Source organism: Empidonax traillii, unplaced genomic scaffold, assembly GCF_003031625.1.
Source record: "Empidonax traillii isolate 1590-97213 ecotype Southwest subspecies unplaced genomic scaffold, ASM303162v1 scaffold56:size2478089, whole genome shotgun sequence".
Classification (NCBI taxonomy): Eukaryota; Metazoa; Chordata; class Aves; order Passeriformes; family Tyrannidae; genus Empidonax; species Empidonax traillii.
Genome location: NW_020955249.1, coordinates 1,724,981 through 1,748,763, shown reverse-complemented (window position 1 = coordinate 1,748,763; position 23,783 = coordinate 1,724,981). Strand labels below are relative to the sequence as shown.

At 42.5% G+C, this 23,783-nt stretch overlaps 1 protein-coding gene across 1 annotated transcript in view; it reads right to left on the bottom strand.

Moving 5' to 3' along the window:
* The window catches only part of LOC114055489 (deubiquitinase DESI2-like), a 56,377-nt gene that overhangs the window by 5,143 nt on the left and 27,451 nt on the right, over positions 1–23,783 (bottom strand). Inside the window, exons 2-4 of the mRNA XM_027879683.1 lie at positions 16,443–16,515; positions 15,020–15,113; positions 13,867–14,008 (exon numbers count right to left, since the gene is read on the bottom strand). Of these exons, the coding sequence (XP_027735484.1) occupies positions 13,867–14,008; positions 15,020–15,113; positions 16,443–16,515 (309 nt within the window). The remainder of the gene's footprint in view (positions 1–13,866; positions 14,009–15,019; positions 15,114–16,442; positions 16,516–23,783) is intronic.

Genomic DNA, 23,783 nt, shown 5'->3' with positions numbered 1-23,783 from the left:
AAATCTACCTACTGCAGATCAGTTCTCCACTGAAAACACACGCTGCAATGATAAACTCACGAAACCCTGTTACCTTCCATTATTACCATCAACAGAACCCTTTTTCAGATGTTTTTAGTGTTTAAGATTTCATATGGTGTTTTTTCTTCCTTGCCAAACAAGTGAGGTTTTCTTTTTTGAAGGGGGTAAACTTCTCTGTGATAGATCACGTGCTAGCTCTGAGAGGAATTGTAAATAAATAATAAACTGTTGCAGGTCAGAAATTGCTGGTCCTGACCATTATACAAATTGTTCTGCTACCTTTCATTTAGGAAACTTAACATACCTGTAGTGGACCCTAAGCTTGACATTGGACAAGAAAGTAGCTGAGCCTTTTGATATGTAGGTCACTAGAGAAGGGGCTAAGAAACATACAGTTCCAGAAGGGCTAAAGGTACGTGACATATAAGCTCACTTGTCTGAGGCATAAAAGTGTTAGGGATGGGAAACCTTGTGGAGTACATGAGAGGCTGGACAACTGGCAGCAATGCCTGGAACACCTCAGCTCATGTAGGGCTTCCCTAAGCTTTGCAAACCTCCTGTGAACAGCGTGCAGCTCTCATTGCCAATCAAAGCTCTTTCTCATCCTTTTCTCACTCTCAGGTCATAAAGGTGTGAGTTATTCTCAACCCTCAGAGGCACCCAGTCCCTATCACAGTCTGAATTCCACCATGTGGGACAGCGAGCCCAACTTCTGATTGCCCACCGACACCAGTCCTGACTTCAGGCAGAAAGCTGGGAGAAGGCTGCACGTACTTGCAGCTTCCACTGAGCGGCACCTGGTGACAGAAAGCCAAATAAGTCCCCATCGCTGCAGCTTCTTCTGGGGACTCTGTAAGAACTGGGAATGACCCGGCTGGCAGCTGCGGGAACAGCCATTCAGACATGCGTGGCTGAAGCCAAATGGGCGGGAGAAATGGGACCTGACAGTTTTGGTGCTATTTCTAGGCAGCTGTCAAATCCACACCAGGATTTCAACTCATCAAGAAACAACTAATTTGGGATACAAAAAATATTCCCTAAGCATCTTAAGCTGTATCATTTTGCACTAAACAGTCACTGCCTAAAATGTACAAATTGCCCTGCACCCCCTTCCCTCTCCTAAGTGTCATAAGAGCTAGGTCCCTGCTTGGCAAGCCTAAACATCTCCCTGAAAAGCTTTGCAGTGGGCAGGCAAACGGCCTCACAGCTGGGAAACATGGGTTGAAATGCCATCCAGCAATGGATTTCTAGATTGCCTTCTAGAAGATAATGTTACCAATGTGCTGCATTTTGAGAGGGCTTTGAGTCTATGGGCATATTCTATATATTATCTAAGTGTAACAGGCTGAGCCCTGTTCAAAACAAAGAGAAGGGCTGATCAGGTGTAGATCCTAAGAGCGATTTCTCAAACGTGGTAGGTTATGTGCTGTGCTGAATGATGCAATTGGGGTGATTCAGGCCATGTATAGAAGGCACTGAGGATTTTTTTTTAAGCGAGCCCTCCCAAAGGCACTGTGTAGTGCTCGAGTCCATGAAAATCAATGTGAACAGAGGCAACATAGCATTCCTCAAACAATACAAGCTAATTATTTCAATTCTTGTCGTCAGATTGAGGCTTGGAGAGTTCAGCACTGAACACCTGCTGAACCACCCACTGCCTTTTCGACTTAGCAGCATTGCTAAAAATGGGGTGGTGTCCACATGGGACATGTATCCATTTGAGTTACTGTACAGTATTCCCCTCGGTATGTCTTAGAGAATGCAAAGGGCTTTTATTGGCATCTGAGAAGTCTAACACATACCCCAGAGCACTCTGAGAGAAATTACTTTAGAGCCCAAGGGGATTCATTACAGCGTTTGCATGAGCTGGCTCCTACAAGACCTACACAGTATAGCATAGATGTTGCCTATCAGAATTTCAGAATAAGGCCATTAATACAAATGAGCACATCTGCCCAGGCAAAGCCTGCAGGCTATGCTAGGGCAGCCAAAACCCCTATGTGGAAAGAGAAGTGTGGCCATTTGATTAAACTAGTTTTTGGACACATCCAGAATAAACCACTAATCCAATGAAGAGAGACATCTTTTTTGCCATCTTGCTACCTGGTAGCATAACTGCTCAGTGCTAGAAAGGCTAAGGGAATTTGGGTGCATCAACAGAGAACATACCTCTAGCTCTGCACTCCTGATCGGCTGCTATACATAGTGCGTGTGCTGAAAATAAGATTTCCGAAGGAGAAGGGACATACAGCCTTCACAAAACACCTGAAAGCACAGTCTCATCTTGGTGGAGTTGGCATGCTAAGTTCAGTTGCTTGAAACAGATTTATTGTATAGTTAATGTTTTAAAATGACAATTTCTACTCTAGGGAATATAACTAGCCTGTGGGGATCAACAGAATAGATGAGGTGGCACTGGGCCATGAGGCTGCATGCAGCACATATTCAGCAGAGCCAGGAATGGCCTCTGACTTAGACAGGAAGGGGTATAACTGAGAAACTGTAGATGAGGATAAATGAGCTCAGTAATGTGTTCTGGGAGGTAGCAATGCAAGCCAAAGGTAGAAGTCAAAGGAATTTTAAATTATGTTAAGCAACTGCCTGAAATGCTCCCATTCTCCTGTGCGATCTTTTTTTGTTCCACAGCAGGCAGGGCACTGCAACTCCTGTGGGTCTTCCCCAGGACTGTGGGTATTGTAAAGCAGCGGTAGCATCTGCACTGTCTACCTGAGACTAGCCAGGCGTGAAGAAAAAAGGAACACCTTGAAAAGAGGGACTAATATCTACAGTCTTACTCCCCTTATGATGCTAGTTGGAACATGTTAGTCATTTCTGTGGACCTGTGGTAGAAGGATAGAGTTGCCTTTTTGCAGGAGTCTGCAAGCAGAGACAATGGAGTAGCTCTGGGTCAAATGAGACATCTGGCTTATAGAACCTCAGGACTTATACACTGTTTCAGCTTCACTGGCCAGGCCACCAGTGGAGAGACACAGTGGCTGCAAATGTGACATCTTGTTGAACCATATTTAGAGTTGAATTCCAAGTGGCATCACTGATTAGTCTTGTACCAACACTGGGGCATGGCAATAACCTCTTGAGCATGAAGGTCCCTGTAACAAGCACTTACAAGTACAGCCAACAGCTGCAGAGTGATAGGTCAGGCAGCAAGAGGCCTCATAACAGATGACCATTTGGGGAAAGCTGAGTATTATTAAGTCTGGGCTTTTTAATGGCATTTAAAATAAAGAATCTCCCGCCAAATGAATTAACAACTGCAATTCATTCCTCTTATCATGATGTCATGAAGAGGAATTGTGTTCTCCTAGCAGCTGCTGTTTCAAGACCAGTGGCTGAGAACAGCTGTTGTCTAACAGGGTCATCCTTTCAAGTGTTATGGACATGCTGAACATGACCAGGCCAATCCATATGCATATAGAGGTGAACATCAAGAACATCTATTTTTTCTGCACAGCTAACCAGAAAAGTCCTGTGTTTCAGTCTCAAGCTGTGTTTCCTAATATTAGGGAGAGGCAGGTTTCTGCAGATGGACATACAATGAGAAGGGAGAATACAAGAACTCATAGGAACAGGGAAAGACCTGCTGTCTGACAGCGTTGGCAGGACTCCGAAGCAAAAGGTACCAGTCTCAAAAGCCTATCAACACAGATAGTTCATAGTTCATCAACATGTCAGTTCATTTACACTCCCGACACTTTTCATTTATCAACAGGCAGTGGTTTAAAGGGCAGGGATTTTTCTTACCATCTTCATTTGTGGAAATGAGGCACACTTTTCAGGCATTTGCACACAGAGACTCAAAGGTCCCATGATGGTGTGACTAGAGATGAACTCCCCAGATAATGTAAACTAACTTAGCTCCAAGGAATCGTGCTTACTTATAACAGATAAGGAAACAGGGGTTTCAGTTTGCAAAGGCAGATGCAAAAAGCAGAAAAAATAAATTATATGGATAAAGACACCCACATTTACACCAACCCCAGAGAGCTCACGATTTTATGGTTTTTTAAATTTCTTCTTAAAATATCTTCAGTTTTAAGCTTCTTTTGCTAGATAGATGACATTAAAGTGACTGCAGAAGTATATGTGGCAAAATCACCCCTTTTTTCAAAAATTGAAATGATGTGCTAAAAACTTGCCATTTAGGGAGTGTTGATTTCTGTTTCAAATTACTTGCCTCCTCATATTATTCCCATGCACAAGTAGAGAGACAGGGGAAAGAAGATTGACTGAGATCTGAAAGGTGCATATAAGACTTGTCCTAATAATAATTTTTGTTGGCCTATGGACTCATTCCTGATAGCAAGGCTAGAAAGGTTAATGAGGGGGGGAAAAATGTGTTTTTATAGCAGCCTTCATTCTAAGAAATTCCAAAAGACTTCAAAAATCTCATCTGATAGACAAACTACACCTAGAAATTTCATTTTACCACCAAGACACCACATTGGGAATGAAATACAGCAGTTAATTAACTGCATGCAGTCAAGATTGAACATACATACAGAAAGAAACAAAAGGAAAAATCTGAAACCATGAGGATAAATTTATGGCTGCAGGGCATCTCTATAAATAAGCTTATTCTAAACATATATGGCAGCTAAAAACCAGAAAACAAACATAGCCTGTTCTCCAGAGAGCTAACAACGTTCAAAGGCTGCTGCAATGAAGCAAAGCTTTCTATCAGCTTCAGGGAGGACTGGCTCAAGCACCAGGAAATAAAGCTTTCCTAATGTTCTTTCTTGTCCTGTGGCTATTTGTTTGTTTGTTCGTTCACTTCCTTCTGTCCTTTATGTCTGTTGGGAGCATTTTCTCCCCTGCCATTAACAGAATCGCACACAGGTTTTTACTTAACAAAACACCAACCTCCTCTGCAACAGAGGCAACTGAAAAGCAACTGCTGGCTAAAGAAAACATGAGTATTACTTATCTGTTAGGATTTGCTGAAGATTGGTTCATAAAAGCTTCTGCTGCTTTTGACTGTGACTCAAATGCCACCTGAAGCCCCCTTCTTTCATGTTTAATCCTTTCTCTCTCATAGCTTTCAGGGTAAGGAGAGCTTCCTAGTTTTTAATAACTTTATGATGAAAACTCACAAGTGCCTGGGGATGGACCTGAAAAGCTTTAGTCTTGAATTATTAACTGATGATTAAAAACTGTCCTCATTTGGTCCTTGATTCAGCAAATCTATCTCCTTTCAGAGAATTTGCTGAAAATTAAGCTTCTCTGAGGAAAGCAGAGTTCTGATGTAGGTTTGTTATATGCTGTCAGTTTTGCTGTGGCTGAAAAAAGACAGGTGAATATCCAGAAAGAAAATAATACGTAGTGACCACCATCTCCTGTCATTTCAGCACAGCTCCACACCCTCTACCAGTAAAATACAGTCCCTCTGTTCTACCAAAGCTCCAACCACATTGACAAAGCACTGCTGAGACAGCCACACCATCAGGGAAGTAAGTGTACACCAGACAGCTGTAAAGCCAATCACAAAGATGGCTCCCGCTGCACTGCAGTCACAAGAGATGTGTATTTCCTGCTATCAGACTGATATGCAATGACAGTGCCTCTCTCTGCTACTATCAATAGGGCAGATATTTACCAATAATACAAAGGAAGGGGTAAAGAAGCCCTAGCATCCGTCCTAGAGCCAGTGAGCAAGCTTGATTGCACCAAGATCATCCCCTCCCTCCCAAGGAGATTCAGATGTGTAGCTTCACCAAGCATTTCCATCCCATCTGGCACGCAGTGATATAATAACATCACTGTGTTGTCTTCAACAGTGGGTATGCTACATGCCTGCTGCAGTCCTCTGTAACCATCAGGTTGCAGGGTCCACTGTGCAGACTCCATTTGTGAATCTTCAGGGTATTTCCTATTGGAGACCATCCTTTTAGGCTGATTTGAGGTTACTGACTTCAGGAGACTGGAAGCTATTTACCTCCCAGGTTGAGTATTGAAGTGCTGTAGGTCTAAGACAAGCACAAATAAGCACAAAAATTCTGATTCAGGCCTTTCTCTTTTCCTGCTGAAATGTGTTATCTCCCTGATTATGTAAATAATTAAAGTGGGACAGTTCCCACAAGAGAGGCTGAGGGACTCTCTGCTTCAGAACATCTTGTGGCTGATATTCAGAACTTTTGCAGAAATATAAGAGAAAGGTAAATAAATCTTTAATCCAGTTTGCTCTCATGCACCTCAGCAAGCTTCTCTCTCTCAGTCACTTGTGAATGAGTATGTCTCATCAGCTAAAAGTCCTGTTTGAAACCACAAGCATCCCAGCAAAAGTTTTATTAAAACTATCAGATCCTTCTAAAAGGCTCCTCTTTTGATAACTTGGTTTGCTCCAAAAATCCCAGTTCGACTTAAATAATTAGTTCAGACTTTAGGCATTTACTCAGATAGTGTCTCTGATCCCCTGTCCCCTGGATCCAGTCATTTGGATCAAGAAATTATGAGCAATAAGGAAACAGATCCTTTAATATTCAAAGGAATAAAGGGGTGAAAAGGATCAGTGGGTACAAAAGGAAGCTGGATAATGAGATACCAATCTGTTTTCCTGAAGAGTTTTTAATTCCTCAAATCCAAATGACCTTAAAGAGTTTTATGAAAAAGGATGAAATGTGGACACTAACTTTACAGTTAGGACTGATCTATTTTTTTTAAGAGATTTCTCTGTGTATAAGAGAAAGATAAGATAATTTTGGAAGCAAATAGGGATTTTTAACTGTGCTTCATCACCCCTCAGTGATGTGGCAAGATTCTGCTGTCATTGACTCTGAGGGGATTTACACCAGATCACTCAGGGGTTTTCTCAGGGTATACAGAGGAGTTTGATCTTTTCCAGTACTTAAGATAAATTACTGATAAAAATCAAAAGCATATCATTCCTCTTTCAAGAAGATGGAGGAAAGACGTGATATAAGAATCAAACCTTCTGCCACTGATGTTCTCAGGTAAAGTTCCAACATCAGCAGTTTCTTAGGTGAATGAAACCACTGCCTCACAATTAATTTCCTAATTATAATAAGCATCAACTTCGTATCTTAGCAAAAGAGCCCATAAGACCCACTGACTTTATTGCTATTCCACTACTAGTAAGGTTGTTGGGGACTAAAAAGGGCTCCCTTCCCTGGTGCTCAGAAGCCACAATTCTTTGAAAATTATGTGCCATATGTGCTATAGCAAGGTGCTGAAGAGTTTCCTTAAATAGGGATCATTCCAGTTTCTTGGCAGTAATCACATTAATGAAAGGAGAAGGAGTTGTTTCCTTGAGTCATTCCACTTATCTTCCAGTTATGGTGCTGATTCAAATGTGTTTTTCTCCTTTCCCATGGTAGTATGTCCTTTTCTGAGATGTGCCGTAGCAACTGTCATCACTCCGGTAAGAACACAGTTCTGTGGCTTACTCAGGAAACTTCAGAAGCATAGAAAATTGCTGGTGGGAAGTCAAATGAGTTGTCTTCTGTTTGTGAATGGGCTAAGCAGCAAAACATTTTTTAAAATCTGAGATTCAGTGACATGATGTGATCCTTACACTCAGCTGAGGAAAATTGCCAGGCAGGAGAAGAACTTCACAGCAGAAAACCTTCATCCTCCCTCTGATCCTCTAGTTACTGCTGTCTTCTCTAAAGAACCTGTCCTCAGGCATTGTACACTCACCATATGCCCACACATCAGCAGGGCTTGGATCTTGATATCATATGCCCATATTTGAACCCTATCAATCAACTTTTCACCTTTATGTGTGTTTGGGAGCACAAGCTGTGCCAAGTATGCTTTTGCCTCACCTAGTATCTGCCTTCCACAAGTCCAAGAAGACTTGCAGGGAAATCTGGCACTGAAAAAGCCCTCTGACAGCAATTTTCCAATTCCCTCTGTCTGCATGCTCCTACCCTTATCTATACCCAAAGGACAGTTTTCGTGACAAAGTATATATCTGCAAATCTTTCTTGGCACCTCACATCATACTTCCTTGTGGCCACTGCTGCAGTGACAAGTGCTTCTGCAAAGCAGTGGCAAGACTGAGACCTCAGACCTGCAGGTCCTTGCAGGGGAATTTACAGTCCAGTAATTTCTTCCAGCTTTTTCCTGGAACCACAGATGTATTCTTTTCCTTTATGTCTGCTTTACAGCGATTTGTAACTTCTGTCCTTTTGCTATCTCACATCTCCATGTTCTGAAAGAATCAGGAAACTCAACAATTCACATTATGGAAAGAACTAATAGTTTTAGCCTTTCTTTTTGTTTTAAAATGCCTTTTTAATGTTCAAAAGCCAATGTTTCTTTCCACCTGGCAGAGCTTAAATAGCCTTTTTCATCAGCCAGGACAACTCAAAAAGAACATAAATATTTTGCAATTCCTTGAAGGCCTTTTGAACATATTGCTGTAAGTATATGTGAGGGATTGTTTGGAACGAAGTGACTTAAAAACAGATGATCAAACAGAAGGGCTTTATCCAATATTGATGTAGTCCTAACTGACTTCCCCATACATGCATAACTTCATCAGAATGAAACCCCACTGGAATACTGAAACACAGAAAGGTACATAAGCTCAGAAGAGGATGGGAAGTTAGGGATCTGCTGCCGATGGCTTGACTGATATTTCTTTGCAGAAATAACAAGTGTAAGTCCTCCATAAGAATTGTCCATACTCTTGGAAGTTTCTTTAGAGAGTATGGTATGGATACTACTTGATTGTCAGGACTGTCAGCATAAGCAACTTGAAAGGAGTAAGTTTCTTGTAGGCAAATTGCTAACTGCAGTTTGATGAACCTCTTCATTTTAACCCACAAACAATGTGCTTAAGTGATTTATAAATACAGTTATCATGACACCATGTTGCAGGAGTCAGAGTGCTGACTTAAATCAAGCTCCTCTCACCTTCCTACACTGACGTAAATGATGAGGGTAAAGGGAAACTGCAAAGGGGTATTAAGTGGTGTGTGTACCAATGACCTTAAGTTAAAGCTGGGCAAATGCACAGGGAGTGCATCTGATTTCTTTCTCATTTTCTCACGATTATCTACTAGGAAATTCTGTCCTGCTTTACATCAGAACATCCTTCAAAACTAATTAAGATGGTGTACAGTGCTTATTAGGCATACACTTATGCTTTCTGGTAGTTCTTCACTTCTTAAAAACCCCAAAGTCCCTGATGAAGAAGAATCCACAGGAAGAGACTCTTGATCATGCAACATGTTCACTGAGCCACTTACTGATAAGACTGCCTTGAAATGGCATTGGAGAAGATGGAAGTCTGAACTGCTACAGCTGAAACTGGGGCATTCTATGTTTTCTTTCCAGAGGAGCTGCTTTGAGGGGAGACCCAGCCATGCTTCTTTGATCCAGTCACTGCTCATTAAAAGTCCATCGGGAACTGGCAAAGGAGGGAGAGAACTAAGTCTTAAGCAAGGTGAATATGCTTGGCAGTCTGCAGTAGGGAGGAGTAGGGAAAATTCAGAGCTAAGTGGCAATTAGAGAGTAACAAAGCCCTTTGCAGCTTACAAGTGAATGTGGTCAGGAAGATCAGAAGACTCAGCTGATGCACGGCATTGCAGGGAGGCTAAATGCCACAGCAGCACACAGTGAGGCTGCACTGCAAAGTAAGTTTTTCCAGAGGGAGATAGTAGGTCAAAGGCATGTCCAGTGGTTAAGCAGAGCTTATTTGTCTGTGCTGAACTTCCTATAGTCCAGGGATTTTTCAAGATGCATGGCCAAATGGCAGTCATGATCATAGGTCCAGACGTGTCCCTAACCATTGGCAGTCAGCCTGCATGTAACTGTTGAAGACTACATATACCAGTTATTATGGTGGAGCCCAAGGCATCATCGTATTAAATGGGAATTCAACAGAAAAATCTTTCTTTAACAAATGTAGACAGAAGATTTCTGAATGGATGTTTTATTTGCTGAGAGAACAGTGGTAAAGGAAAAGAAAACAAAAAATCTGAAAATAAAGCCTGACTCCTGTGGTTTAGCACTCCTTCCAAGAACGAGGAACCTGTCCTACAGGTCGTGGCAATTGGACATGTGACTGTTGTCTTACAGTATGATCCTGAGGAAGCCAATATGGGAAGTAGAGCAAATCTTACACTTCCTTTCCCTTCCCCCTGCAGAACTGTGACCTCAGCCAGCAGCACACATGGCTACATTTGTCCTCAGTCTGTATGACCAGATGCTATTATCCTCCCAGCCCATGGCCCTTCCACCAGGGCAACATCTGTATGGACACTACTAAGCAAGCCCAAAGGGAGATGAGGAAATTAAGGTTACTGAGCACAGCTACCTATCACAGGCCTACAACCAAATCTCAAGGCCTGCCAGATGCATTTGTGTAAACATGCGTTAACTCATACATCACCACTTGGCTATAAAGCTCTATCTCTGGTTTTCTTCCATGCTGAAACAGAGCAATTAAAGCCATAAGCCAGATAATTAACATTGGCAGATGAGAGAGCTGTCATCAAAATATTTCAGGGCCCTTCTCGAAGGAAGGAAATAACCCCGTATACAAGGGGAGGATACTTAGGCACAGAGCAGGGAAGTGACCTGCCTGGCATCAGCCACAAGGCTCAAAACAACCATCTCCTTGACTGTCCATAACTGCTTATGCTCAAGAGCAGAAAAGCCTAAAAGGCTGTTTGGAAGCACAGCTGGTTATTATTCTCTCTTTCAAACTAAAAAGTATTCTCTACCCTGACCCCTCTCTGGCATGAAAGGGCATTGCAGGACAGATAGCATCACCTTTCACTGGGGCTACAGCAACAGAGACACCAAGGATTTACACTTACTTAAAATCCTTGGCTGCTTTTACTTGTGGCTGGAATTGAATCCCAGTTCTAACGCACAATTTTATTCTGTTGAGTAAAATTTCTACATCTTCTCTTTTAATTCTTTGGATACTTTTTCAAGTTTACTGTCTTGAACTGCCACATAACATGACTATGCATAAATAGATGCTAATTATTATTATTGCTCCTTCACAGGTGAAGGGCCTGAAGAGCAAAACAAACACTAAAGAGATTCATCTTGGAATTGATTTTAGGACATAAGTATAATTTCTTGTTTTCTGCCCTCTATGGTGACACATATCTACACAGGTTTGTGAGCCAAACATCATCAGGACAACATGTTCTGTGCACAGTGAGGCATCTTATAGCTCTATGTGGAATGGACTGGAGCTTCCCACTGGGGTGATTTTTGGTTTGTTTAGTTTTAATGGAAACTACCGCAAGAAGAAGAAAAGAAAATCACTTAAGTTGTAAAGTTGAGCAAGCAATCAGATGTTGAGAAATGAGAATAGAAACTTTCACTGCTTTCAGTTTAAGCAGGTACTGTCTCAAAAGATTTCAAGCAGTCCTTCCTTCAAGAAGTCAGAAGCATCCCAAGATAAGCTCTGCTACTTCTCACCCAGCTCTGAAACACAGTGATTGCCAAATTACTATGTTTACCAAAACAGATTAAGATATCCATTGTAAGGCAGCCACACATATTCCTCATGCTGTCTGAGGCACATTGGATGGCTAGGACTTTTGCTTAGTGTCTTACTACCAGCAATTTTTATAGTAATTTAATTTTCTATATCCCCATGCTAGAGACTATCTAGGACATTCTGCTCCTGGGCCTGCTGTTCAGCTCCTCTGGGTTTGCATTTGTAATGTTTTAGAGAGGGTTGATAAACATGGGCATATGTGAAGAGCAACAGCAACAAAAAAATCCTGCTTGCCTATGAAGGGTTTATTTAAAGTGATGTAAATCCTGAGCAAATTCTGCTCCTGGGAGCAGAAGTGTCAGAACTAGCTATTCAGGCTGTTGCCTTATTATCTAGACAGGTTACAGAGCAATGAATGAGCACTCAAAATCCACCAAGAAAGCTCTTGCAGGAAAACTTAACCCTAAATTCCACTCCTATAAAGACGCTCGTTGAAAGCATGTTGAAAGCAAAATTTAAAATACCCTACTAGTTTTTTTTATAAGATCTCTTACTTGACCTGTGTTTGGAAGGCTGGACAAGGAGGAGGCAGTGAGGGACTCGCTGATATGTAGCAGTAGAATCAAGGAAAAGTGGCTATGAGCTTATGGTTGGCACCCAGAATATGCTGAGTTGGAAGGGACCCACAAGGATCATTGAGTCCAACTCTTAGCCCTGCACAGGACCATCCCCAAGAGTCACACCATGAGCCTGAGAGTGTTGTCCAAATGCTTCTTAACTCTGCCAGGCTTGGTGCTGTGAACACTTCCCTAGGGAGCCTGTTCCAGTGCCCAACTTCACCCTCTGGGTGAAGAACCTTTTTTTAATATCCAACCTAAACTTCCCCTGACACAACTTCAGGCCATTCCCTTGGATCCTGTCACTGTTCACTACTGTTCACCCCTCTTCCCCTCATGAGGAAGTTTTACCTATCAAAGTACATAACAAGCAATGACTTTATTTCACTGCTGCAGGTAAAGCATTTTCTTTACTTTTTCCTAATAATCACATAGCTTTCCTTCATAATTTTTAAAGTTTCCATTTTCTGTTGTAGCAATTTGATTACTTGACTCCAGATTAGTAGTGTGGCTAACACTGATTTGCTCTGTACTGCTTGAAACTTCATTCTCTGTTTGTACCAATTCAATTCCCTCCTGTTTGTTTTAATTCACTAACACTTACAGAAAGGACTAAATCATTTTCTCTATATATAATTAGTAAGGATGAAACCAGTAGAGAATTGGTGTCCCTAAGAGCCTAAGGAGGTCACTTATAAATGAATTGCTGATTCTCAGATTCACCTGGGAATTTCTTATGAAATCATGTAGTATTTTTTCTACACATCTCAGGTGGGATCCATGATGGGCTTGTTTGGAGCCAAAAGGACACTTGTGGCAAAAGAAGTTATTGGCATAGGACTCTTGCCCCATATGATGAAGAAAGGCAAGAGGTGTGTAATGAATGAGAATGGGGACTCCAGAAGGAGATATGAAAATTTCGCTGTTACAGCAGTCATACTCTATTGTGATGAATTATATTCTCTCCTTGCGTTTGCCATAAAACAACTATGCAAAGCACAGAAACAGTTTTTATGGAAGGTCACTTCCATCTTACGGTTTTCCCATCTTTTTCTGGCACTGGGTCAAGATCCAGAATTCAGATTTACACAAATGCTGAATACTCGCACATTAATTGAAACACACTTTAAACATCCCGTCTGGGGGTTGAGGAGGAAGGCAGCTTCCCCCCAAAATAATCAGAACTTTGGGAATAAAAAAAGTCAGATATCCCAAATCAGCAGATAGCTGGGATAAATTTCAATTTGTGTGCTTCAATTGTCTCTGAAGAAAAATAACAGCTTTGTTATAATTAACAGTGATTTTGAGAACACAGAAATTATGTCTATGAGAAAATAATTTTTTTTAATGTGTTTTGGATGGTACACATTAAATGAGGAAAAAGAATACCCATTTCCTGAATACTGCAAATTTTTGTTTTCAGAAAACTGATAAACCATTTTTATGCCTTGGAGATCATGTAGGGTTATTTATGTTTGTTATTAAAATGCATATTTGTATGCTAACCAGGTCTGTCCTTCCAATTCCTGCTCAGTGCAGTGAAACAAATTACAGGCAATCCTAATTTCCCACAAAGTTTAGACCAAACATGTGATAAACCTACCACATCTCCACCTTGTGATCCCATCCCTTTCAACAGCAAAAGGCTTCCAAAAATATTAAGGGCGGAGACAGATTTGGCTATGGGGTCCAACCTGGCAGGCTGTGCTGACCCCAGTTCCCTTTCTGTGAGCACTACTACGTATCTGAAGAAGTAAAAAATAAAAAATCTGTTCCCACCTCAGCCAAAGCAGCAGAAAAGTGATTACAGTTCTTGTGCATCAAGTGGTACGCGTTTCCTTTGTACTCCTTGCCCAGCTCTTCCATAATCTTATCCACATCCTCTTCTGTGAAGTCTGTGGTGCCCAAGGCAATGGATTCTCTAGTTAAAAGCAAAATGCACAACAGGAAAAATGGAAAGGTACAGTGAAAAGCATGATATATACGAAGGGAGAAGAAAATGATCAGACATTGGCAAGAAGGACGGGCTTAAACATTATGGACATCATATTTGAGGCTATCAGAGACTCTCACTAACAGAATGGCACAATAATATCCCCAGCTTTTCCACAAAGCAGGTTACCGCACAGGCAACAGCCCCGAGAACTTCCTGCTCACCACCAGGGCAGTCTCAGCTCTGGGGGTCTTCTCCCACTCTGCCCATCATCCCACAGCAGAAATTTCCATTGTGACAGAGGAGATGCCTTTTTTTCCCAATTGAGAGGGTTCCCATGGGGTGGGTCAGGAAGAAGCAGACTGAAAACATGCAAAACCTTATTGCTTCTCCCAATATTCACTCCATAGCACTTGTTCTAAAAAGTCTCCAAAAACCTTCAACATGAACAGGTAGTCTGGGTAGGTCAAGTCCCACCTGCCATGGGCATTTCCTTGACCCACAGTCCCACAGTTTGAGTACCCTGAAAATCACATGGATGCAGCATCCTCCCAGACTCCTCTAGCAGCCAGTCAGTCCCTTGTGACAGAGCAACAATAAACACAGGAGGTGACTTCAGGTACTCTTTGCAGTATCCACAAATAGAAGTTAGTAATAAAAAAGAGAAGTTTTATTTTTTCCCCCTGTGCATTGGCTCTGTGTAACAGGTGAAACGGGGAGAACAGAAAACAAAAATACAGGAAAAGAGAACTGCACTCATTTATAAGCATTCTTTTAATCCCTGACACAGTTCAGCACTGTTCCCTGTTTGGTGTGCATGCTCTTTTATCTATCTCCAAAATCCCTGCAGGGCTGCCTTTGAATTAGGATCATGGAAAGGATGCAGTGAGGGCAATTATGAGGAGAGTGAAAGGGGGACCCAGAGGACAGGACTTCCCTGCTCCTCCAACACTGATGGCTACCAGGGGCTGGGGAGAAGATGCAGAAAAGGGCCCTTACTTGAATTTAAAGGTCTCGCCAAGTTCTACCGCACTGCCAGGTGTGATCTCGAAAATCCCACTGAAAGGGTAGGGATGCCCTCCATAGGCAAACTCTGACAAGGAAAGAAACAGACTGTGAGTAATTGAATTAACGCCATGTCAGGAAAAAGTCTATGGCAGCTGTCTGCACAGCTCAATATCAGCACTAAGGGCTGGGCTATTGCCAAAATCTCTTTCAGCCAGACTCTGAAAGCCGTTTTCACTCTCTGGTTACCTCTCAGACTGAGAGTGCCCTTACAGTCTCCATCCTTGCTAACACTAACACTACTGTTTTCCCACAGCACTAGGAAAACTCTCTGAGTGTGCCTCTGTGCCCATCCAGGTAGCTTCCTCTCAGTGGAAAATTCTGCATTGAGGGCATCTGGATAAACTGTGAGAGGCTGCCATTGGTGCTACTGAGCTTTACAAAGTCTTTTCTAGAGTAGGAAGAAATCAAATCTTTCAGAGGTATTTACAGGCAGAGATTAGGAAGTCTTTGCAGAAAGCCAGGCTGATTGCATTCTGCTGCCTCAGCACACAGTCCCTCCATATAATACAGGCCACCCTGCATGGCCTGTGAAACACAGCCTGTGGTCCTCAGGGTGTCACACAGGCCATCTCGCAGGGCCTGTGAAAGCCTCTGTGCTCGAGATGGAAATGGCACCCCAAGGGCTCTGTCTACTGCATCACACTGAGTAAAAATACCATGAGTGAGTAGCCCAAGTCATTCCCATTTAATGCTGAAGAAGGCAACAGAAAGTTAGTGATGTTAGCCCATACTTCACTGCACTACAGCTTTTTCCCCAGATCCCTTGACTGCGCCTTTTGCAATGGATGGCTCTAATCAGCTTTAGCTCCATCCAGGCTCCACCAATTTCAAAAGTCTTACAAGGCATTTTCTTTTATCTATAATTCTGCTGTTTCAAATGAACAGTTTCCAAAATCTGGAAACCCAGATTCCAAGATTTCTAGACCATAGGCATTCATAAAGAATGACTGGAAAATGGATTTACCCTGACAGGGAATTAGCACAAACACATATGCGGGTCTGCCTATCTTCCCCCTCCTTCATTTCTCCTATTCTCTATCCTCCTCCTTCACTGCCTTCACTGTTGGAATGGCTTTCCAACATTGCTCCTCTATCAGCCATCCTACTACACACCTGCACAAGCTATAGAGGCTGCAGTCACATGCTGAAAATAAGAAGGGCTACATGGTTCATGACAGAACTGCACAAGTTACTCCTGGACTGCACAATGGACTCTAAAAAGAGAACTGGCTGAGTTTTTCATTCCTCAAAACATTCCTTGCCAAAAGCTGTAAATTTGGGATACTTTTCCATATCAGACTAACCATACATTGTCTCCATGTTCTGCAGGTAGTGAAAAGGAAACACTTCATACCTCTGCCGTAGATCTCGATGCCAGAGTGGAAGACACCAATCCCCAAGGTGGAGGTGTATTCATTTATCCAGTACTACAGTAGGAGAAAAGCCACATTGGGAAGCATTAGTGGAAAAGAAACATGTGATCTTGGTCTAGGATATATCCTCTATCTCCCCCAACTCCTCTTAAGAAGAGTAATTTTGAAATGATCTAGAGACAAACAAATTGAGACTCCTTACAGACCAACAGAAGTGGGCACTGTGTTTATACAGCTGGCTGGAATTAGGCCTCCAAAAATGCTCATCTAATCCTTTCCACATAAGGCACTAACCTGTATTAAGATATAACAACCTAAACCTGCATAAACCCAGCTGCTACAGGATGTGTGATTATTTATCTATCTTCTCACTTAAATACCTGACACTGAGCCAGTTTTATCAATTCACTTGCCTTATGTGATCTCAAAATCTGGAGTAAGAGAATCCCCAATTATTTTCTGCATACCTTTTTACATCACCTCCCAACATCTGCTTATTAATATTTTAGTTTTAGGAAAAAAGATCATAGAGACAGAGGTCTGTTACCCTGGTAGGTCAGAGGGGCACTGTTTAGTAATTATCTAACAATGGTAACTGCTTTACAGAAAAAAAAGGAACTCAGAGCATGCTAGTCAGCACTTTGTTCAGAAACACTATATACTATCAAGCACTGATTTCAGAAGAGACAAGGGCTTGATGTTCCAAAATTAGGCCCAAGATGACCAAGCCTTCACCCAAGTTAGACAAATTTTTAAGAGGAGCTGTTAAGTGAGTTTGGTGCTCTGTAGCCCAGCATTACATTTAGAGCAGAGTAATGCCGCAGTCTGGTGTATGCATGTGATGCTCTTCCACCATTTCCACCATACCGTGAAGGACAGCACAGACACCCAAACAAGTCCCAGCTAAGCTAATTCTGAAGTGGAAAGCCGTACAGCTATGCCAGGGCAGTGCTGCATTGGAGATAATTAGCCCTGCCCAGCACCAGTATTTATTAGGTCAGTTGCAGAGCTGTGCTGCTACAGAAATTGTTTTCAGGCACAGAGCAAACTGCACATGCCTGCTATATTTACAATTCACAGCTTCTATGCAGTGAAGATACATCTCTGGTAACTCAGAGCAACTAAATTCGTGTTTTAATCAAGCACTGCAAGGAAAGTGAGTGTTGTTCGCTTGTTCCTGTACAAGGACATGACAGGTTCATTAAACTAAAATTCTCTTTTGGGTCTGGTGGGAGCTTCTTGCGGAGGCAGAGTAAGCTGCACCTTCCCTGTGTCTGGTGTCACTGAGCTGCCATGGTATGAATAAGAACCCCTCTGCTGTCAGGCAACCAGAGGTCTGTCACTCCAGCTACTTTACTCACACTGCTTGCTTATGTATATATGACAACTGCAGTAGTTCTGTAAATCACCTGAAAATGTTTTCTGCAAGACCACTGCTACTGTGAAAAAACACAGTAACTTTGATACGAAAAGTGCATGGGCAATCTTTATACCTTAAACCATGTCCCCAAAAATGCTTGCCTCTGGCAGTACAGCAGTTCCATTTACCTCCAGAAAATGCTGTAATGCTACTTTTTCTTTGTGAGTTTTCTTATCACAAATGATGTATTGCTGCTGGAGGGCAGCCAACCAGCTGACCCCAGCTGGACCCAGGCCCACTGCTCTCTGCAGACCTTGTGTAACCTCCATTTACCTCTTCACTTGAATTGTGCAAACTCTTGTTTTTTAGGATACATCAGAGCTGGGTCAGGTAGCTCTCAACCTCTGCCAGCTGGGACAGCATGTTAGCAGTGAGCCCTCTGGTGAGCACCAGGCCTAGTATTTAGGTGCCCTTGCCTTCTACTGCCCTTCTCCACAGTTCTCTGTTGCCCTGTCCTCTGCACCAGGAACATCCCTACTCTAACTGGGGAAGAAGATACAGAGGTGGAGGCCACATATGACACCAGGGGACAAAAGTCTGTCTTCCCTGTACACATAACTCTCAGTTCAGTTCTTTGATTTCCCAAATCTTGTAGAATCATAGAATCATTAAGGCTGGAAAATACCTCTAAGATCATCAAGTCCAGCCATCAACCTGGGTGCTAAGATATCAAATCCAGCCATGGGACCCCACTATGCTCACCACAAACCACGTTCTAAAGTGGCATATCCACACATTTTTTGAATATTTCCAGGGATGGTGACACCATGACTTCCTTGTGAGCTTGTACCAATGCTTGACAACCCTTTCCATGAGGATATTTTTCGATATATATTCTATATTCTAAATCTCCCTTGACGGAACTTGAGGCCATTTCCTCTTGTCCTGTCACTTGTTACCTAGGAGAAGAGACCAGTCCTCACCTCATTACAACCTACTTTCAGGTAGTTGTAGAGAGCAGTGAGGTCTCCCCTCAGCCTCCTTTTCTCTAGGCTAAACAATCCCAGTTCCCTCAGCTTCTTCTCATAAGACTTGTGCTCCAGCCCCTTCACCAGCTCTGTTGCCCTTCTCTGGACACAGTCCAGCATCTCAATGTCTTATTTGTAGTGAGGGGCCCAAAACTGGACACTGACATGCCACCTCCCCAGCAGCCAAGTACAGGGGAATAATTACTTCCCTGGTCCTGCTGGCCACACTATTTTTGATCCAAGCCAGGATGCCACTGGCTTTCGTGGCATCTTGGGCACTGCTGGCTCATGTTCAGCTGCTGTTGACCAACACAGCAACTGTTCTTCTGGGCAACTATCCAGCCGCTCTGCCCCCAACCTGTAGTGCTGCATTGGGTTGTTGTGACACAACTACAGGACCTGGCATTTCACTTTACTGCACCTTATAAAATACACTTCAGCCCATCAATCCAGCATATCCAGGTCCCTCTGCAGAGCTTTCCTACCCTCAAGCAGATCAACATTCCTGCCCAGCTTGGTGTGGTCTGCAAACTGACTGAAGGTACAGTTTTAACTATCTGGGTTAACTCCTCAGATAGTGTCAGGTAGTCTCAGTAAGCTTCAGAGAAACACTGGTTTCTCAAGTCCTACTGCAACAACTCCCAGATGATATGGTAAGTAGGTTGTCTTCTTCCCTCAGGCTGAGCTATTGTCTCACAGCAACAATACAAGCAAAACATGCCCAGGTCACGCCAGCTGCTTTGCTTAGAGAGGTAACTAATAGGAAGAGAAGGGAGATATTTTAAATTAGAAATGCTCTTGCCAGTTATCAAAATGAGGGCTATCTGCAGAGCCTCATCTGCATCATGCTTTATATTTCAAACAAGAAAGTTAAACTGAAAGCCACTTGCAGCTATATCATTTTCTTCTTCCATGTTAAAGTTTATGTTGGGTCCAAACAACAAATAAACAATCAGACAGGAAAAAATGAAAAACCTCTCCTTGACTGAGTATTTCTTAGGATAATGTGCTGAGACCTATCACCTCATACCTACAGAGCACTGTTAGATCACAAGCCCATCCTGTGCCTCGACTACTCTTGTTCCCAGCACTGAACTTCAGCTCTTGGAACCCACCCTGCCCCACTCCAGGAGCAGAGAGCCAGGCTGTGGGACAGCTCTGGAAGCACAGGTGATGAGGAGGTTCCACCAGAGTTAAAAGAGTGTTTCACTGGCTGATGGCAGGTGTTGCAAGATTACAACCATCACATGGACATTTCTGTATTTAAATGGTGTATTTTTCATTATTAATTCCTTTACTGAACTATTATGGCATTGCAACAACCTCAGCTATACCCAAATCTGAACTGAACAGAAGCTACTCTGATTTAGCACTTTCTTTCAAATAATTTCAGTAACACAAGGGTGTAATTGAAGTGGGTTCTATTGATATGATACTGATATGACCTGCTAGCAAGACCAAAGTGCAAGGCAGCTCTGAATCATGACTGTACTGTCCTCATCTCACCCGTGTCTCCAGGGTGCTGTAGAATCTGCCTCCAGTGTGTGACTGAACACATAGAGAATGCCTCACAGCATTTTGGCACAACCCACGGCTTGTCTCGGGAGGAAGCTATACCGAAGTGAACATGTCAGTCACTTGCTGAGCTGGAAGAGAGAATCCAAGCCAGATTTGAAACCAGGTTTGTACACTCATGCACAAGCTGGCCTCATTTTCCAAGGGGTTTGCAATTCCAAGCATAAGAACAGCAGCAACAATCAGCAAATACTGATCTCTGGAGTAAATTGGTTATTGCTTAGATTAAAAACAAGTATCTGTAGCCTGTTCAGTCAGATGAAAAGAGCCAGGAAATTGAATACAATAGTATCTTAAAGGGAGTTATGATTCATGTCTGCATTGCATACTGCCTGGAAAATCATGCCCTGAACCCTACTCAGAGGGACTTGGAACATTCTGTTTCATTTTCATCTTCAACAGAGACAGATAACTGCTCAGAAGACAAGAAAGGCAGCAAGGAAAGCTAACCAGACTGTAATAGCTTCATAAAGGCAGCAGATAGCCCAGAACTCAAAACTGAAACCTGGATAGGAACCTCTGCATTTGCAGTTTGTAGTGTATCAGTTAATTGCTTTTAATGAAGGTCTCTGATGAAGCAGAATTTGAAATTTTTTTAAGTCTTCTCTGATTTCCTGTTCAGAGATCTGAATAACTGGTGAGATGGTTTAGATTCTGGGAGATACTCTGAGTCAGTTCTTGTGTTATTCACTTCATTTATCCATTACACAGAGTTAAAAGTGAAAGTCTTACTGGAACAGTGAACCATGCCCAAACTTTCCAAAAAGGAAAGAAACTAAAAAGCTTTGTTTTACTGGTATGCTTCTGTTAAGTCTAGGATGAAGAAGCAGATGATGTGAAGCAGATTATATCATCCTGGAACTTTTCAGAGCAGGAGTTTCTAGGGACTCTTACCAGAAACATGGGTTTCCAGATAGAAGAGGCCCATCCATATAACCACTAACTTCTACCATCAATTAATATCATACTATAACACTGTAGTTTCTGTAACTAAGTTTCTCTTTGCTTCTTTACTTCAGACCATTATTTTCCATGGTGTTTCACCAAAATCCTTCCTGCATCAGTGTGCTGAGCAGTTTAACTGAACAGCTTCCTGGATGCTGGAGATAAGAATATTTCTGTGAGTACATCAGATATTACGTACTCTGAGCAGCCAACACACTAAGCAATATTATATTTATCACCCCAATAGATGGGATATTCCACTCCACCTGATCCATCCACTACTGAACAGATGCTAGGCCATCCTTTCTTATGATCTGTATGAACATACAGAAAAGAAATCCATCAGGAGTTGCTAAATAAATCTGATTTCAGCAAATAGCTACAAACTCAGAGTACTCAGTGGCATAAGATCCTTGCTGTGAGTTTCTGCTCTTCAGTAGATGTTGCATACAACCATTGTCTGAGCAAGGACACCGGGCTAGAGAGAGCTTTGTTCTGACCTAATCTGGTTCTCTGATACCCATATATGGCCATGCACTACTATGACCAAGACACCTTTACCAAGGTTGGGTGCAGATGATGAACCAGTAACTAATTTGACTGTATCTCTTCTCAAAGCATTATCTGCATATAATTCAACAGGATTACTTCCTTTTCCCTGTAAATTCACTGGCAGAGCCTTGCTTCTACGAGGAAGAAAAAAAACCAAACAGTAATGGTGAATGAGATACAGATAATATTCTGGCATTGCTAGTAAGCAAGGAGCACTTTAAGGGACTCCTGTCAACACAGGTCAAATGACAGACTGTCTGTCCTACTACCTGGGATTGATTTTAATCCTTTGCTCTTTGAGGGCCAAGTCACACACTGTAGCACCAAGCTCTCCTTTGCAAAGATGTCTCCTCTCTATAGGACAGGGGAGCTGGCTCACTGCAGAAGAGACCCTTGGCTCAACAAATCCAAGTGGAGGACACCCAGGGCAGTGCTTGGCCCCTGCAGTCAACATATGTAAGCAGCCTCATGAGAACATGCAAAGGAGTGTGTGCACTAATAAATGCAGGGATCAGTCACATCTCAAACACCAAGAGAATCCTCTGCAATGTTAAAGCTAAATACAAAAGCCAGTCTTTTAAAGGCAACATCAGATTGATGCAGGAGACCAGCCAGGGAACATTAAAGCAGTATGTTATTATATAATGATATTGTATTTTATATGTGAAATTTGAGAGCACAAAAGACAAAACTAGAGAGAAAAGCTAGAGAACAGCATTTTAGGAAAACAGTGAGTAAAATCCCAGCTTTATATGGTCAGCAACTTCAGAAGAGTTTCAGTTTCCCCTAGTATATCTTTCTAAACTGAGATCCAGAATCTTGGGCCCACAGAGGTGGAACGAGAGAGCCCAAAACAGATCTCATATTCCCCAATTAATGCTTGGAGAGGTGAAGGAAGCATTACTTCAGCTACAGACTTGCAGGACAGGGAGATTCCTGCAGATCTTTGCCAAGGCACCTCAGCCATACTGCAGCAGCACTCACTTCTGTTCTACAGCCCCAGGCATGCACACTATCATGTGGGATGACATCAAATTATACAGCATGGCTACTATTAGGAAGTTTGCCTTAGCAATTGGATGAGACCCAAGCTCACTTCAGTGTGACCTGTGTCTCTTACATTTCATTCTGCAGAGGTCCAAGGTTTGTATATTCACCAAGTCTAAAATGCTCTTTTTCTAATATACTGTGGACACAGATTAACCAGGTACGGATTTAAATGCATGTGGGCAGAACAACAACAAAATCAAGAAGCTTAACAGAGTATTGAGGAGTGATGACACAGACCTGTCTTTGGTACTTCATACCTGGGAAAAAATACCTGGGTGGTTTCTCACTCCAGCACATGCAGGACATGACTCTTCCCGCCTGGAGGATCACCTCCTCTGTCAGGTCCTCATCGCTGTGGCAAAAGCTATCAATCTGCAAGTCACGGACCAGGGTGTGACAGGCCATCAAGTCACTCCAAATCCAGCTAGCCAAAAGCACTGCTTTAGTCAGGTATGCTAACTTTCACCTAAAATGCCACACAGTGTTAAAGAAACAAAACACTGTAGTAAGCAGGTCTATAATTACAAACAGACTCAGCTTCCAGCTGCAATAGGCAATAACTTTCAAGTCTCAATGAAAGCAGTTCCCAGAGTGTAAGCACTGGCCTGTTTGCAAATAACCCAACTGACAGAACTGATCAAAACTTGGAACTACAGGTTTTCTTCCAGGAGAGCATTCAAGTACTGAGAAATCCTGCAGCTTCAGTGCAGCCAGAGAGCTTGACGTAGCTCTGATGAAGCAAGGATACAGGGCTACACAAAGACCCCACACAAAGACCCCACTTCACTCTTGGACTGGGACAGGAGAATTGG